This window comes from Platichthys flesus, chromosome 13, assembly GCF_949316205.1.
Source record: "Platichthys flesus chromosome 13, fPlaFle2.1, whole genome shotgun sequence".
Taxonomy (NCBI): Eukaryota; Metazoa; Chordata; class Actinopteri; order Pleuronectiformes; family Pleuronectidae; genus Platichthys; species Platichthys flesus.
The window spans coordinates 4,261,204-4,279,110 of record NC_084957.1 but is presented as its reverse complement, the minus strand read 5'-3'; the positions used below and the strand labels follow the sequence as shown (position 1 = coordinate 4,279,110).

Below are 17,907 nucleotides of genomic sequence, written 5' to 3'. Positions count from 1 at the left end.
TCTTATTTGCCTAAGCATAGCTTTTCTCCCTATCTCTCACTCCCCTTCATCCTCTTTCTCTCTCTCTCTCTCTCTCTCTCTCTCTCTCACTCTCTCTATCTCTCTCTCTCTCTCTCTGTTTTTGCCTCTTTCACTCTGTTTTCAAAGGATTACAGTGAAATTTGAAGCGAAGGATTATAAAAATCAATGGTACGTTCACTTGCAATAAGGTTTGCTGCTAGGGATTTATACACAACGTGAGGCTGCTGTGTGTGTGTGTGTGTGTGTGTCTGTGTGTGTGTTTACATGTGTGTAAAGTGGCCTTTTCAGTTGGGAGCCAAGCAGACAGTCGGGGGGCGGGATGGGGGGGGGGGGGGGTTGCTTGATGGGAGGGAAATCGCAGGGATCTAATCAATAAGACACATCCTGTGAAGAAAGTATCGTCACACATACACACAACAGCTCACACACACACACACACACACTCTGATATGTACAGTACACACGTTCACACAAGCCTCAACTTTTCATTTAACACTTGTCTGTTCCTCTCAGCAGAAAGTGTGAAGCAATGATTTGGTGCTGAGAGAGAGACAATAGGGAAAACAAGATGAGACAGAGAGCGATTGGTGTCTCATGCATGTGTGTGACAGTTTCTGCACGCCTGTCTGCAGGTGTGTGTCTGTGTGTGTGTGTGTGCGGGCGAGTGGCATTAGGATGTGTTGACGCACTGCAGTCTAGTGGTATAGTGCCTATTATGGAGAAAGTGAGAGGCCTCATTAAAAATGTATGAAGCACAGACATCAGCCAGAGACCAACAGCAGCCTCCCGGGGACGGCCGGGGGTTTTAAAGCTCTTTGGTGAATGGAGGTTGTGTTGGGGGGGGCAGTAGTCTTCATGTGTACATTTACATGTGTGCCGTTTTAAGCCTATACTCCTTTTAAGTGGCGGATGTGAGGGAAATCTCCTCTTAGCTCAGAAGCGCCTGATATTAAGCTTTCTTCCCCTTCGCTCTTCTTCTCGCTCGCTCCTTTCAAGCTCACTCTGTTCTCATTTAGAGACTTTCTATGATAACACAGACGCTTTCAATTGTAAGTCTAATCTTAGCTCGAGGGCAGCTGTAGCAAAATTATAGTCCGGGTTTTATAATTTTTTTCAAGTTTGACCCTCTTTATTTTTTCCTCACTTGCCTCCAGCAGTGTCTAGTTATGCAGATTATTTTGACTTTAACTGAGGTTTTGAGATTTCAACATTCACCTTAAGAAGTGGAACTGAGAGTGTGTAGGTAGATTTTAAACTATAGCGCACGTACAGGGAATTTGACTTTGGTTTAAATTGGTGAATATTAAAACGCTAAGAACTGAAGTCTTTCTGCTAACTGTGACAGGGACAACTTCCGCTTTACTTGTTTTGCTAACTGTGTACGGCATAAATGTATTTGTGTGAATGTCGGATTTGTCTGCATGTGTTTAAAAACATGGTGTAACAGGCTCATTGCGTAACCCCCTCGGCAGCGGCAGGTCGCTCACAGCGGCGGCGCCTCACACTCGGTGTCATGCAGGGTTTTGGGATTTTGCGTGCCTCTACACAACTGTGTCCTCACAGATGCATAACCGAGCCTTTTCCTCACATCATTCCTACTTTGCTGATCCATCATTACAACAGTGGCTGAGCACTGCCACGCTTTGGTGCACAGCGTTTCAATCAACGTCAGAGTCAGCAGTAGCAAACCACCACGGCTGATTGCCACTGTGTCTGCCCGAGTGTGTCTGTGGGTGTGTGTGTAGGCACACGTTTGTGCGTTGGCGGGTGCCCGTGTGGCTGTGTATGCAAATGCAGCAGTAAGACAGCAGCTGAATGCCCGTGCTTTGCTGAGAGCTCGGCACCAGGGGGAAATGAAAGGACCAGGAGAATAATGACAGATTTATAATTACAGAATGTGGCGTTCAGTGGTTCTCAGCAGCGACTGTCAGGGGACAACAAGCTGGGTGGAATTTCTGCTGATCAGAGCTGCCTCACACCGAAGGGTCACACTACATGTATGCCAGGATGTATACACTCTCACACACACAAACGTTTATGTGCACAGAGGCAAGTGTAGGTCCTCTCTCTCTCTCGCTCCCTCTCTTGTCTTTCGTGCAGATGTTTTTGCATAATACAGAAGAACCCACAGAGACGAATAAACACAAGCACAAAATGTCTTGCACTGGGAAATGTTGGTGCCACAGCAAATTGCCTGGTTAATTTGCGAGGGCTGAAAACACGTGGAGTAAGCTCCCGATGAGCTGAGAGCCGAACACATCACAGGCAGAAACATCAGCTCAGTGGAGGGAAGTCTCTAATTCAATTTACAGAGAAGACAGAGTGTGAGTCATTTTAAAAGGGTTACAGATGTAAGCACTTATTTACCCAGGACAACACAGCACAGAAACAACACACTTTTAATTAAACTTTTTATTTTGTTATGTAGAGAAGCTTGTACTTAATGAACATTCATTTTAAAAGCTAATCTGTGCTCAGTAGTGACAGTCACACACAGGACAGGACCAGTTGTCCTCATCTCCATCGAGATCAGTTTAGATAATTCTCTCCTAAGGTTTGGTTGAGGGACGCTGAGACATGGTGTCTTCTCTGTGTGGAATAGCTTTGCATAACATTATGATTCATTATTATATGCTGTTGTTTCCTGAACAAAACTAAGATGTACTGTTAATAACTATTATTATCATTACAATAATGATAATAACTATAAGTATAATAATGGTGGTAATAACAATATTAATTAAGACGTGGTCAAGTTATTTGCAGAATACGATCACATTTGAAAAGTCAGAAACCAAAAACCCTTCCAAAAATGTGGAGGTAAAAGGTATAAACATCCAAGTAAAAACCAGTAAGAACCAGTTAAAACTTTACAGGTTTTGAGGGTCAGTAACAAAGCTTCCTGTGGGAACTGTAAGAAGAAGACCTGAGGAGCACAGGCAGCTCTGTAGAGAGCAGCTAAATCTGTGGCTTGAGCGTTTGCGAGCCAGTGTTGCACTTTGTGAGTTCAAGCTTTTAGGATCAGAGAGACAAGCGTCCTTTGGGAGATGTTATCACTATCGGATTATCATAGATTAATCTAAACCTGGTGTCGTCCGCGTTACTGTGGAATTCAACATTATAGAAATAAATGATCTCACTTTGAGAGAGAGGGTATATGCAGAGATGTGAACGCTGCTCATTTTCTCAATTAATGTTTTAGAAAATCCTTTATTAAGAGATTTAAGCCTGGAACCACACTTTTAAACTCTATAGCATAATAGCATGGCACCAAGAATTGACCCTTGCGGCACACCACATGAGGGGCAGGGCATGAGGAGAATTCTCCCCTCACAGCAGAATAAATTGCTTCCCCGCCTTATGTGAGTTATGTAAGGGTACATCTTTTGTCAATCAAGCCCTCTGTCAAACTGAAAGTGCCAGAAAGCCGGTTTGAGCAGCATTACTATGCATGGTCCAGCCTCCCAGCTGAGTGCAAGCTGCACAGTTTCTTCTCTGACGCATTTTTAATCCCTGAATGAATTTGGGATCTGTGTCTCTCGCAATCAAACACGAGCATAAGTCTCTCCGGGATAAAGAGGCTCTCATTTCCATTCATATTTCAGATCTAATTTATTTCACATCTTGACGTCGCTAATGAATAAAATACAAGGAAAGTTTTTCAGTTCTAATGTGATTTCGAACTCTTTTTTTTTTTTTTTAGGTGCGTGTGCAACATCGACTGTTCCCACATCAGCTTCAACCCGGTGTGCGCCTCAGACGGCCGCTCCTATGACAACCCCTGCCAGGTGAAGGAGGCGTCCTGTCAGAAACAGGAGCGCATCGAGGTCAAGTACCTGGGCCACTGCCAAGGTCAGACACCCAAACACACACACACACACAGACACACACAGACTGGGTGATGAAACGACACAGCAACGCCCTCGCTGCACGCTCAGCGGACGCCGGCAGCCTGTCTGCCCGGGCAGGTGCTCACTTCCAGTTGAAGTGAGGTAGTGAGGGTGAACGAGGCCCTCATGGCCTCAGGGGCGGTCGAGGCCAATGAGGCGGCTTGCAGAGCTAAATGCAGACGGCATGATTCTGCATTTCCCCTGCAGCTGCATTTCCAGCCACATTTCATAATTAAAGATAGTTTCACTCAATCATATTTCGGAATAGTGTGCAAAGATAATCCCCAAATAGCCCTGACTCCTACGTATATTGATAATTTTACTGAAGGGTAATCCCCCCCCCCCCCCTTTCTCGTGTAATATCATTTATTTGAATGCAGTGTCTGTAATGGTTCCAGGGATAAGGTTATTTATTAATGTGTGTGGTTATATCCCCTAACCTGAATCACACTGCTAATCCATGTGGGAGACAGACACAGGCACATGAGAATTCTTCCTTTAAAAATTGTTTTATATTATTTTTCTATCTACATCTCTACAAATTCTGGTTCTCACAATTTAGGGAGAGTTCAAATATCAATAGTGAGCGGGTTTGATTCCGTACGAGGACGTAGGGCGTCCTCCCAGGACAACCAGGACGATTGATCGAGAAGTGATAACCGAGATGAAAGCTTTGAGAAGTAATGGGGAGAAAAGCAATCAGAGCTAACCAGCTCCCAGATCACACACAGAAGTCTGTATTCCCACATGCTGCACCTTTCGGGGTCGGACCACCCTGATCGATTCCACACATTCTAGGAAAGTGGGAGAAGAGAGAAGCAAATGTCATGAAACTCTTGGATGAAACGGACGGATTTAGAAACCTGGTGTTTGCCACGATTCAAAGTGACACCTTGACATTTAGATCGCTGCTTTATGATATTTCCTCCATGTGTCACTTGGGAAGCAGTTTTTACATTTCATTCTTTTTCAGCTTTCTACTGCACTTCATACCAGTGTGAGGGAAACTGATTTGATTGAGATTTATTCCCACCTAACACCAGTAAGGTAGTGGTGCCTGGAGAAGTGGGGATACGCTCTTTATTTATGCCACAGATTATTATTTTTTTTAAGTAGTAGCAAAACATAAATCTGTCATGTTATAAATATTGACATGTAAGACTGCTCTAACATATTAGATCACCCAAAAATGGGCCAATAGTATTTGCACATTGTCAGTTAATTCCCTTACTTAACTTAATTTCTGGTGCAGATGCAGATTTTCTATTAATACAGTCCCTCATCTTGCAATAAGTCTATGGGTCAATAGTTTATTTTATAAACTTGGATAAGCTGATTTTTACCATATAGTGTCGGCCAGTGTGTGTGCCACCATTATATAATTAGCGATATTAGGGTCAGTTTGCAAATGTCACAATTATTACAATGTCAAAAACTCAAGACTAGATGTTGAACCAAATCCTGTCTGCATCATTAAGACTTTTATAAAAATTCTTAAAGCAGAAGCCGTGATCAGTTTGAAATCATATTAAGTGAATTTGTTTGCGAGTCAAGCTTCTGACCTCATAGAAAGGCTTATTTGTTTATTCTTCTTTTATTGCTTCTCTGGTGTTTTACAAACCAATAAAAGAGGAGGAGAAGTAGGAAAAAGAAGAATCGCACTTCCAGGCACATTTCATGCCACAATTCTTGCTCCATAAATCCAGGAAATACTTTGGCACCGTCACTTTGAAGCGATAAATTCACTGACCACTGGAAGAGAAAAAAATCAATTGCAATAAAATGATTATGATTGGAAGGAGGTTTTGTCTAGGCGTCGTGAAAGGGGGAATTCAATGCAGCCTCAATAAGGTGAGCAGGAATGCACTCTTCCCTCTGAGCCGTTTCTCCCCGGCGCTGCTCCTTTCTCCTCTTTGTTCAGAATAATACATTAGAGGGGACAGTCTCTGACTCTAGAGGAGAATAGTTCACATTCATATGCATTATCTGGATGGACGCACACACCTCAGGGACCCTTTGTGGCCATGATGATTTACATCTGGAATCAGTTTGAACCTGTTAGTCCTAGTGGAGGGGGGGTAAGGGCCTATGGGAGGAGTCGTAACGACCTGGGATCAGTTTGACTGTGTCTCTGTCCTTTTCAGGTGACATCATAACGGGCAACAAAGGCGGGGATGGGCACTTTGCACGGACTGACCTCACAGGTGAGTGGACGTGGCGGCTACAGACCCCATCGCCACCCTTGGGGGTCTTTTAAACTACATTTCAAAATAAAATCTCTGCAAATCATCCTGATATTAAGCATGGCAGCAACAAAGCAAACATTGGGTCTTTACTTTCAAGGCAATTTGCCAAACAGTAATTCTATCACTGTTGGTGCGTTGACGGAGATCAGCACCCGTCCAGGGTTAGTCAGTCTGTGTCTGTGTCTCAGTCCGATATGGTCAAATAGAAAATCTAATTATAAAAATGATTTTGATCCGCAGATTGACACAGTTACTGATGGCTGCCGTAGATTATCCGAGGACGTAGAAGAAGAAGACACGTTTAATTTCAATTTGTATTAATATTAACAACCTCGACACTGCACTGAGAATTCACGTCCCGAGTTTGAAGCTGATAAGAGGAGCAGTTCTTGAGATATGCGTTCCACATCCAGACAGATGTTTGTGGAATAATGAGCCAGATGTGATGTTTTTCTGTTTCAAACCAGAACAGGATCAGTAACCGTAAACAAGCACTGCCTAAACATAACCATAAAGAAGTTTAATAATGCATCTCCATGTATGTATGAACAGGCGGTCAACAGCATATGTGCATTCAGTATTAATGGATGCTATGTGTGTGTGTGTGTGTGTGTGTCTGTTTATGAAACAGAGAAAAATGAGGATGCGAGGAATGGGCTGGCCCGCGGCCTGTACATCCCCTGTCCGGATCACTACAAAAACTACTGCGTCCATGGAGAGTGTCAGTTTCCCAGCATCCTGGCACAGCCCTCCTGCAGGTACACAAAGACTCACACTCTCACCCACACACACACTTACATGCACACCCTGTATTCCTGTATGTGTGAGGATTAGTGATGGGTAAGGATAAGCATTTTGGGGCATTTCTGAAGCAGAGCAGGAGGCAGGTGTCAGGAAATGAGGAGAGAGACGGGGTGGAAATGACAGGCAGCTCAGCTTCCTGAGCCAGAATCAACTGGAGACGTCCCAGTCAAGGTGCACATTATGCTCCTTAACCACTGAGCCGCCGGATCACACCATTTCTGACCTTTTACAACATTTAACATCAGACAAAGGTCTGAAATTTCGTCCAAAAAGTTAAGAAATCAAAAGCTGTTTCCTAAATATGATATAATTTGAGCAAAATACACTGACTGCTGATTATTAATTCAAACTAATGGTTTTTAAATAGCTAGCAATCCATAGAGCTACATTTATACTGTCTATTATGGGCTACATTGCATGGAGGCTAATTTAATATCAATGAAGCTTTATTTATCTCTGCTACAGAGTTTTCACAGTGCAACTCTTACTGATATATAAACTAACCCTCATTAATCAACATGGACTCAGACGGCTTTATTAATTTTTTGCAGAACATGTACCTGATAATAAGTATTAATCGATTTTAAGCAATTGCCAAGTATGTATTAGATCCTGTTTATTTTTTTAATCAGGCTATTAACAGTGTAAGTGTTTGAGATCCCCCCCCGCTGTTCTCACAGGCCACCGCTGCACTGTTTCAAATTAATCCCACGTCGGGTATTTTTTATTTTTAAATTATTATTTCAGAGCGAACACTTTGCAGAGGTGTCAAAAGTTTCTCTCTGGAAAAGTGTTAAAAGTGAAATCTTCACCTCTGAAGGTCACGTCTAGCGGCTGTATCTGTGCAAGGCAAACAGAGTCTCATGTGACATTAATATAGTTCAAACATCCTTTAACTTAAACCACTCGTACTTCAAGTGAAATAAAAAACAAAGAAACATGTCCAGGAGGAAACGTGTTACACATACTGGATGAGGAATGCTTCATTTAAATAACTCCAGGGGAATGTTGTTGTTTTTTGCTCTGTCGCCAATGTTGTCGACATTATCAGGGATATTGATTCTTTACTTTCTTCCATGTTGCTTCTCCTTGTCTCTTCTTCTTCTTCTTCTTCTTCTTCTTCTTCTTCTTCTTCTTCTTCTTCTTCTTCTTCTTCTTCTTCTTCTTCGTCTTCTTCTTCTTCTTCTTCTTCGTCTTCTTCTTCTTCTCCTGGTCTTAATATGTCTTTCACATCCTGGGAACGTGGCACTTGAGGATTAAGAATGCATAATTCCCCTCAAATGCAGTAAAACGAAAGTAACAAGACGGTTTTCCAAGAGTAGAAAGTACAGATATTTATATAACGATATGGGGAGTAGAGGTAAACAGTAGATTTGACAGATATCTGATGTTACAGGGATCTGATCCCAACTCTGCACCTTGTTAGCGTCATCCTCTGTCAGTGACATGTGGCCGCAAACACACAACTAACATCTTCACTGACGCAAACTGTGACATCAGCAAAGTCCTGGAAAGTATTAAAAATAAAGATTTGTGTCACTGATCATCTGTGTTGCATTTGATCTCGATGTGTGCTCGTCCAAAAGTAGGGGCCAAACTTTCAACCACTAGTTTTAATGTTGCTCTCAATTATATTTCCATATCTTCGATGAAGGAAAATATGACAAGTTGCTTTAAACCAGAGAGATTTAAGTAGAAACACACAAAAATGCAGTGCACTTGCGCACACAGACACATACACACACACACACACCCACACTCTCACACACACACACACACACACAGACTCTCACACACACACACACACACACACATTGTCATTGGTCCCCTGTAGGGACTTAACATTCATTTCCTGGAGGCTCAGTCTAACCCTAAACTGAACCACTGAACCAAAAATCTGTTTTTTTGCCAATTGGGGACACAACTTTTATCCCCAGTTACACAAACTATTTTTAAACGTGTCCTCAAAGGTCGTCTGTGCCAGAAACCCGTTCATCTCAGAACCACATTTGCTGGACATCAGTCACAAACAGGTGCAGACGACAGTGTCTGCACAGGCAGTGTAGAGACTCACTCACATCAGCACACACAACGTAGTTGGACACACACAGCACAGATGTGCATTTACATACAGGCACAAGAAGGACACACACACAGGCGACACACACAGGACGCGCACACAATGAGTGACCATGTGTGCTCCTCAGGTCTGCAGCTTGATAGTGTAGCAGCTAGGGGGTCCTGATGTCTCTCTCTCTCCCTCTGTCCTTCTCCTCTTCCTCTAACCTCGCTCGTCCCTGCTGTATTCTTGCATACATAACACTGCTCAGCAGAGAGGGGGTGTGAAAGGCCTTTGCTGCCCCCTAGCGGCCGTGGAAAGCGGACGTTGTCTCCAGACACAGTTGTGCCTGTGGAAGTGATGCATATGTGTGCACACGAGTGCATGTGTGTGTGTGCGCATTTGTGTGGAAATCGGAACACAAACCCCCCCAAAAGAACAAGGTTGAGCTGTTAATCTCACTCACTGTCAGGTCAAAGGGAAGGAGAATGTGAAGGAGACTGTGTGTGTGTATGTGTGTGTCTTTGTGTGTGTGTGTGTGAGTTGTGGGTCCAAACAGGGATATGCAGGTGTTGGTGGGTAACAACCTCCCGAGAGACGGGGCAAGCAGGAAGACAGGAGAGGGAGGGAGAGAGATAGAGATTAAAGGGGGGACCATTTTAGCTTGTCTCTGAGGACAAAGATCATCTCCATTAGTCTCTCTCACTGTGAGTGTGTGTGTGTGTGTGTGTGTGTGTGTGTGTGTGTGTCTCATACCACACTAAGAAGGATTAAATATGATATGATTAACAGCTAATGTTATATGTTGGTAGGGACCAGTGAAATAGCTTCTTCTTCTTCTTTTTTTTAGTTGTCTCTTTTGTTCTGTTGTGTGACTTTGAACATTTTGAATGTTATCGGGTGGGAATAGCAAACCGTCAACAGCTCGACCCCTGACCAGCATCATTGTCATCTTTCCTACAAGTGTTCTGAGTTTATAAGGTTAGAAGTATTAAAAATAAGTATTTATAGGTTTGCAGAATTGTTATCCAGCCTTTGTGTTTCCACTGTGGTTTGTAAAACAGGGAGAGGTTACAACACTAAATACATAATATTCTATGAGCCCCAACAGGACTACTGACAGTGAACTCACATTCCCTCACTGCAGCTCAGGACAACACGAGGCCAGTTTGTGATGATAAAAAGTGTTCTCTTTCAGAAATAATCAGAAATAAATCATATTGTACACAGAATATTAAAGAATTTAGATGATATTAGAAATATTTCAGGCTTGAAGTATTGCTTAACGAGTCCCGACAGTTCAAACAGCCTTTTGCTGTATGTCACAAATTCAAATAAATAAATTATTTGGGTTAGGGTGACACACTTTATAATTTTAATCTCGGAAGCAAGCTGGGACAAGAATTTCCTTCGGGATTAACAAAGTCTTATCTTTATCTTTATTAAGTATTTAAATTCATGATTCTGAAGAAGCCGCCTGTACTGAGCACCACCTCCTCTTGCACATGAACCTGTGGAAAACCCCCATAACACTGAACTACCATTGCAGCTCCATTGAGGACGAAGCTGCGGCGGTGAAAAGAACGTTCTGCATCTCGAGCTGCTCCCTCTCTCCCTCTCCCTCTCTCTCTCTCTCTCTCTCTCTCTCTCTCTCTCTCTCTCTCTGCCTCTTTCTCCCTGTGCGAGCCCCATCAGTCATGTTCATCTCAATAGTCGCAGCAAAGAAAAAGCACAATCACCACGCTGCCACACAAACACATTGTTCCAGCTCAATGTCTTTATCAAGCAGGTACTGACGTTTCAATTAGATGCACAGAAACAATTAACCTGTCTCCCGGTGCAAAGGAATGACTTGCTTCCTCTCTGTCTCTTTCTTCTCTCTCTCCCCTGGATGTGTGTGTGTCTGTGTGTGTTTGTGTGTCTGTGTGTGTGTGTGTGTGTGCGATATCTCAGCTGTCATTCGGGTTTTCGGGGCCCCCAGTGTGACATCAAGGAGTACAACGTGTTCTATGTGGTGCCCGGCTCTGGCAAACTGCACTACGTCCTTATCGCCTCCATCATTGGAGCTCTCCAGGTGGTCATCATTTGTGTGGTGGTGCTCTGCATTACCAGGTGAGTCACGCACTCACACACACACACAAACACACAGACACACAAACACACAGTATTTTCCATGTTGACGGTGTGTATTCGGGATTCACATGGGGGCCATGGGGCTCCTGAGGAAACAGCTGAAAGGTCACCTTGCTCACTATAGAGGGAAAGTACAGGACCTTCCCTCTGGACACACACACACACACACACACACACACACACACACCTGAACACATGCAACAACATGGTGCGTATGTGCACACATACACGGAGATATCTAAGTAGGCAAGGGTACACACCCTGTGTTTGAAAAGGCGTTTTGTATTGACAATAAAACCGACACACACACACACACACACACTCGTATACCCTGCAGCCTGTGTGCCTGCGGCTGACCTAAGCAATTTATGACATTCAATAAAATATCTTTAAAAGAGTTGGCTGTGAAAAAAAAAGGAAGAAAGACCTGCTCCTCTGAGCAAAGGAGGAGAGGAAGAGGAGGGACCGAATGAGAGAGAGAGCAGTTGGGAATGTGCAGGAGGAGGAGAGCCGATAAAGACGGAAAGAGGACTTTATAGCTGCAGCTGCATTAATGTGTCCTGCTGCTCTGTGATATTCATTTTAAAGCTTAAAGATGTAATATAAAGAATGAAATATTACATCTCTATTGTTACCACTGCGACTAAAGAATAAATAAATGTATAGCTGTCTCTGTTGAGCTTTATCTCTTTAGTTTTATTCAGATTATTATAAGGCCTTCACTTAAAGGACAAACAGGCAGGAGCAGGAAAGGTCGCCTCTGTGCTCAGCCTCCCGTGCACGACATTCATCATGCTTGAAAAGGTTATTATTGCCACATTATTGTATATTTCCACAATCACAACAGTGCATTAGTTTGTTCCCACTCATAACAACAGGTGAGGTGAGAGAGCCCCTGAAACTGAGAAGCAATATGGGGTCAATCCCCTTTAAGAAAAAACTGTTTATCCTTTCTAATTTCACTATAAATCAGGAATAATTCCAGCTGCATTGCTAATGTCTCCTCCCTCCCTCTCCTCTCCACAGGAAGTGCCCACGGACCAACAGGATCAACCGGCAGAAGCAGAACAATGTCCACTTCAGCTCAGAGAACACCATGCGCGCCTCCACTCGACTGATCTGAGCTCCAGGCAAACAGCGGACAGTTCCCCCCCCCCCCTCCGCGGCACGGAGGGCTACGGCGTTCGATGTTACTCCCCCTGTAGGCCAACCCCCTGATAACTTAGGATCTGCTTCCCCTCACTCCTCGCCCTCTCTCCCAGTATGAACTGAAAGATTGCTCACGGAGGACGGGGACACGGCAGAGACAGAGCCGCGACAGCAGACAGTGGCGACACCCACCAAGCCGCCTGCCCCCCCGGGGGTGATGCTCTCCACAGTCACCGGCTACCCAATCAAGTGTCCTCGCACCTTCTCACTTCCACCTGCTTCCAGGGTTTCAGCTGAGAAACTGAACCATGAGGTGTTTGGGGACCGTTGAGGATACTGAATGTGTGTGTGTGTGTGTGTGTGTGTGTGTGTGAGAGAGAATTTGTGTGTGTGGGAATGTGTATTAGATGTGTGAGCTTTGGTAGAGGCGGGCTAGCCAGTGTCTGTTGTTTGTAGATGAGGGGGGGTAAAGCAAATCAGGGTAGTGCTAAGCAGGGTAAGGGGCTTCTAAGTGAGGTGAGTGTTGTCCGGACTGGGAGGGGGGTGGGTCTGGGTGGGGTGATGTGTGTGTGTGTGTGTGTGTGGGTTGGGGTGGGGGGTGTTTCGGGTCTACACGTGATGCCTTGCACCTTGTGTTATAGGAGACCTTTGACAGAGGGCACAATGTTATTATAGAGCTCTCGACGACGTCAGCTACTGTATCTTGGGTTCTATTTCCAATAGTTATTACTACGTTGTCTTGATGGGGTCATTTTTCTGTAAATGTAAATAAATAATTTATATCACGAAATGTAACACACACAGTCTGCCTCTGTTAATTGTTATCAGTTGTTCCCTCAATATACTTTGAGTTGAATGGAACGATAAAAGGATGGAGCCTGCTCTGAACTCTGGAGAATCTCCTGTATTCTCCTTGGAGGCTGGATGTGAGAACACAAATGTCTGAGCGGGCGCCTCCGGACTTTCTCCTTCTGCCAGCCCCCTGGTAAAAGCTCTGCAGAATGTCCGAAGGAGCTGATACGAGAGAGAACAGCAGGAGATCCTCTGCAGCGAGTGAGGGGTTGATGAAGATGAACATCTCTGGACGGAAGAGCGGCGCCACACACCTGGAGAACACAGATGAAGAGAGTTTGTAGTGATAACAGCCAGCAGCCATATTAATGTGTTATATATCCCTGCCTCTGCCTGCTGCTCCTGAAAACGACTAGAGCTCTCCCATGAATGCTTCATTGATGATCATATTATAACATTTTATAACATACACAGGAGTCGGCACTGAGTACACAGATACGTAACAGGAATTGTGCTTTTAACAGTTTGCTTTCATGTGGTATTACTACCTGAATCTGAACACATCCTCTACCCCAGTGCCACTGTATTGATTTAAAATGTCACAGCTTCCCAATCCACAAACACAGTGAAGACCTGTTTTATATGCCCTGCATGTTCCTGGTCCCACACACACACACAGAGATGTGTATCAAGAAGGAGGGAAGCAGACAAACTGGTAAGTGAGTAGGTCTGAAGATACTGAGAAGAACCTGGAGTATATCTACTCTTCTCTTCACATCTGTTTTTATTATCTTTATTGCACGTCTTCTTGCTGTTCTACATTTTGAACGCTCTGTTTATTTCCAAAGACTTTAAATAGGTAGTAAAGACCTTTTATAGATTGATGGATGTTTTTTATTGAACCCAAACTGGGAAATTCCTGTTACAGCAACAAGGTATTGAGCACGTTACACACTAAGCATGGTGTTAAAAATATAAGAATAAATATATAAATATATTGAATATATTGCAATTCCCACTATATAAATGATGGTATATTAATATATATTTAATACCGTTTGTAGTAATGACTCTTTTTGAAGTGAAGAGATGTTAACCAGGGTGTTTCTTGCCACAAGGTGGAGCTGTGGTTCACAGTGTTGACTTCAGCCTGGACGTTAACTACCCTAAACCAACCAATCAGAGGGAATATAGTCCTATGTATGTCCTCTCCCAATAAAGGTCCTCTCCCAACGTCAGTGAGGGAAACTTTTCATCGTAGTGTCCATTACTACGGAGGCCCTGCAGGGACATTTAGGGAAAATATCACATGGCCACGAGTTATGAATCTGTTCCTTCATAACAGGACCTGAAGAGAGGTTTCACTTAATCACATGATGTTGCCTCTATAATGAGCTTTAGCTGGAGGCTCACTGTCTGACCGGACTCTGAGGACACACTGTGGGGGACACGTTTGCAATTACTAGTCAATAGGACACATGGACCTGTCCTTGTTCTTCTGTATCTTGAGGATAAACTCACTAAAAGGGAGATGAACATATGAAACTATGATTTATTATCAAGCCACGCACTCCTAGTAGGCTGCATCTCCATCTCTCCCATTTTAAACTTTTCCACCACCTCCTCAAATACACTTTTACTTCATGTTAGCATTAAGCTACATGACTGGAGCCTGTGATTACTACAGTTTTACTTAATGTTAGCTAACATTAGCTTTATGACTAGAGTCTGGGTCAACCCCCAGCAGCTCCTCAACTCTCAGCGCCGGCTGGTAAACAATACTTTATTAAAACGTGTATAAATGTATTAATTTGCTTCTAAATACTTGTTGCAACTTTCGTAAACACTGAGCCGCCATCTTTGCCGAGATGTATGGTCCTCCATACGCGTGAGGACTTCGTGGATCATCGTTAATGTGTTGGCCGATAAAACGTTTGGACTTGTTCGGAACTACTACACACTAGTAACGGAATTATTATGATTTTTCATAAGTATACGTAATATCCAGTTGTCGTGGCCGAGTGGTTAAGGCGATGGACTAGAAATCCATTGGGATCTTCCCGCGCAGGTTCGAATCCTGCCGACAACGAATACTTTTTTTTTTTTTAAATCAACAGGAAGTTGTCGGGAATCATGCGATCGATTCCCGTTAGACTTTAGTTCTTCCTCTGAAGAACTACTTCAGAGGAGCATCTACACATCTGTCAGCTCTGCTCACAGTCTATAATATGCTCCGTCCATCCTCCTCTTCTTTCTTCCTCATTGAGGTTGTGCCAGTGTGGACGCTGCTCAGCTCATTACTGCCCCCTGCAGGATAAAAGAGTCACACTTCAGATTTTGACGGGCAGCCCTGAATCAAACCGCAACTGGAAAATTGCTTTTGAGATCAGATAGTGGTTCTCACTATCTGTCTGAATTATACCTGCCACTCTACAGGGAATGGCCACAGTCACACAGTCCAGTGGTCCAGTACTGGTTAAAGCTGCAGTGTCCAAGTCTCACTCTGCACATTACTCTCCTGGTCATTGACAGAGGTGTAAAGTAACGAATTACATTTACTCACGTTAATCTAATATTGTTGTTTCTGGTGTACTGTATTTTACTTTTACTTAAGTAGATTTTGACTGAAGTATTGTACTTCGCTACTTTGGAAATTACATCCGTTACTGAGTAAAAAAAAACATAGTTCAAGGCGCAAGGCAACTCTCACTGCAGTGGTAGATTCTGCATAGAGTGGATGACGTTCCCTCACGTGCACGTTCAACATATGAAGACTGATCGTAAAGTTCACTGTTAGCGAAAAATATGCGCGACATGCACAGCACTGCACGGGGAGCCACTGCAGAGCGGCTGCAGAGCCGTGGGTTGCCGACCCCTGGCTCCGGTGAAAGAGCGATTTGTTTACTGCTCCGCCGTTAAAGCGATGCGGACGTCAAAACATTAGTTCGGCTGTAATATTAGTTCCACCTCTAAAACCCAAAGCAAGTTGTCATGCTATTGAAAACATCAGTCACATAGTTATTAGAAACACCACAAGTCTGTTCTAATAAGGGAAGAGATCATTGTTCATATGTGAAGTTTCCATCTTGAGCCATGTTCAGAGTCATCCTTGGGTCATTCTGACAGACGCACAAGTTTTCCCAGCCTGTTACACATGTAGGCATGTGTGTGTCTGTCTGAAGGGCCCATCCCTCATAACCTCAAACACTTTGACTTTAACGGGTAAAACACAAAAGCCACACTGACAATATTTACACAGAAGTACAACCTTTTGTGTTCTTTAGCCTGTTTGATGAATCTGAAATATTTGAAATAGCAAACAGCCCCAGTCTTCACCTGCGGTCATGACCTCATTAAACCCGTTAGGAAGAGTCTGCCAGGCTGCTCCAAATGAACCCCCCCGATGGTTATTGTCTAGTCCCACAGTTCATACTTTCACCTTCCTCTCCCTGCCCCCAAATTAAAAACCATAACAAAGTCAGAGTCTCTGGCAGTTCCAACCCCTGGGAACACCCCCATTTGTATCCACGTGTGTGTGTGTGTGTGTGTGTGTGTCTGCACAACTGACCCAGTCAGTGTAATCCTGTCAGTTTCCTGTGCTCTCCTGCTGGTTTTCGGCTCAAATCCAGAGCGGGCCTGAGGCCAGGGAGGAGCAGGAAGGAAGTGTCTGTGACCGTCTGTGACTATCTTCTCTCATCTGAGGTGGAAGAATGTGGTGAATGTTATTTGTGGATGTTAAGTTCCCATCCTTATATATACATACTCCGCAGAATGTCCAATTACACACATGAACAACACAGAAGAAGATTCTCTCCTCAGACACGTTCACAACGACACAAAAAGTGTTCAGGTGTGTTTGTGTGGGGGGGGTTGCAGCGTTTGAAGTCTCGACTCAGACTCACACAGACTTTTACTGGTGTCACTGGTGCTGGTCTCTGTAAAGGAAGCAACATTCATAGAATCCTCTTTAGCGAGTTGTCTTCAAAGTTAAAGCACAGTATTTGTTTCATTGCTGCAATTGCGTTACATCAAGCTTTTCTTTTGAAAAGATGCAAATGTTGCACATGCAATGTATGAAAAATTAAAGCAGTTCAGTTAATTATTTCAAACTTATATATAATCTACATATGTTAACAGTAATAAAGCAAATTCTGTTTTTCCTTTCGTGAAATACATTGACTTTAAAATCTACATTGCAGATAAACCAGGTAGGATGAACACACAGTTTTCTAACTTCCCTCTTCACCACAGACTAGACACAACGTAGATCACACACACTTAAAAGTGACGGTTTATTGTAGAACCGTTTCAGGACGACTCACTAATGACAAGGAATAATTCTGAAGTCGCTCTGGAGCATTGACACACAAAGAGAGAACAGAACATTCCAAACAGACGGGTTTAGAACAGGCACTGCACTCGTGAGATAAATACAGTAAACATCATTATACACCTCAACATTACATACACCCCAGAGACACACTCCCTACACAACTACACTCAACACTAAACACTGACATCTGACACCTCCTCTAGAAACACATGACTCCTCATCGGGCTGCTCACTGTTTCAGACGTGTTTAAACTTGCTGGCTCGTCTTCCAAAGACTTCAAATCCAGATGATAATGCACAGTTCCACACTGTTGAGCATTTTTCTAAAAAGCCTCTGCTTCAGCTCTTGTCTGAAGCTACTGATTGTGTGGGGAGAGGTACAAGTGGTCAATGAAATAACAGCTAGATCAAATCAGTTTGCTGGGAGGCACAGGGCTGTCTTTCAGGAACCCACAGTCGGGGAAGGATCAGGCTGAATGA

At 43.7% G+C, this 17,907-nt stretch overlaps 1 protein-coding gene and 1 non-coding gene across 2 annotated transcripts in view; both read left to right on the top strand.

Annotated features, from left to right (window-relative positions):
• Positions 1–12,837, top strand: part of tmeff2a (transmembrane protein with EGF-like and two follistatin-like domains 2a) — a 96,850-nt gene extending 84,013 nt beyond the window's left edge. Inside the window, exons 6-10 of the mRNA XM_062403447.1 lie at positions 3,725–3,873; positions 6,056–6,115; positions 6,789–6,915; positions 10,974–11,132; positions 12,180–12,837. Of these exons, the coding sequence (XP_062259431.1) occupies positions 3,725–3,873; positions 6,056–6,115; positions 6,789–6,915; positions 10,974–11,132; positions 12,180–12,276 (592 nt within the window). The 3' untranslated portion in view covers positions 12,277–12,837. The remainder of the gene's footprint in view (positions 1–3,724; positions 3,874–6,055; positions 6,116–6,788; positions 6,916–10,973; positions 11,133–12,179) is intronic.
• A 2,264-nt stretch (positions 12,838–15,101) lies between these two features.
• On the top strand, positions 15,102–15,183 carry trnas-aga (transfer RNA serine (anticodon AGA)). The gene has a single exon. It is a non-coding gene; the product is annotated as a tRNA-Ser (tRNA).
• Positions 15,184–17,907: the final 2,724 nt, after the last annotated feature.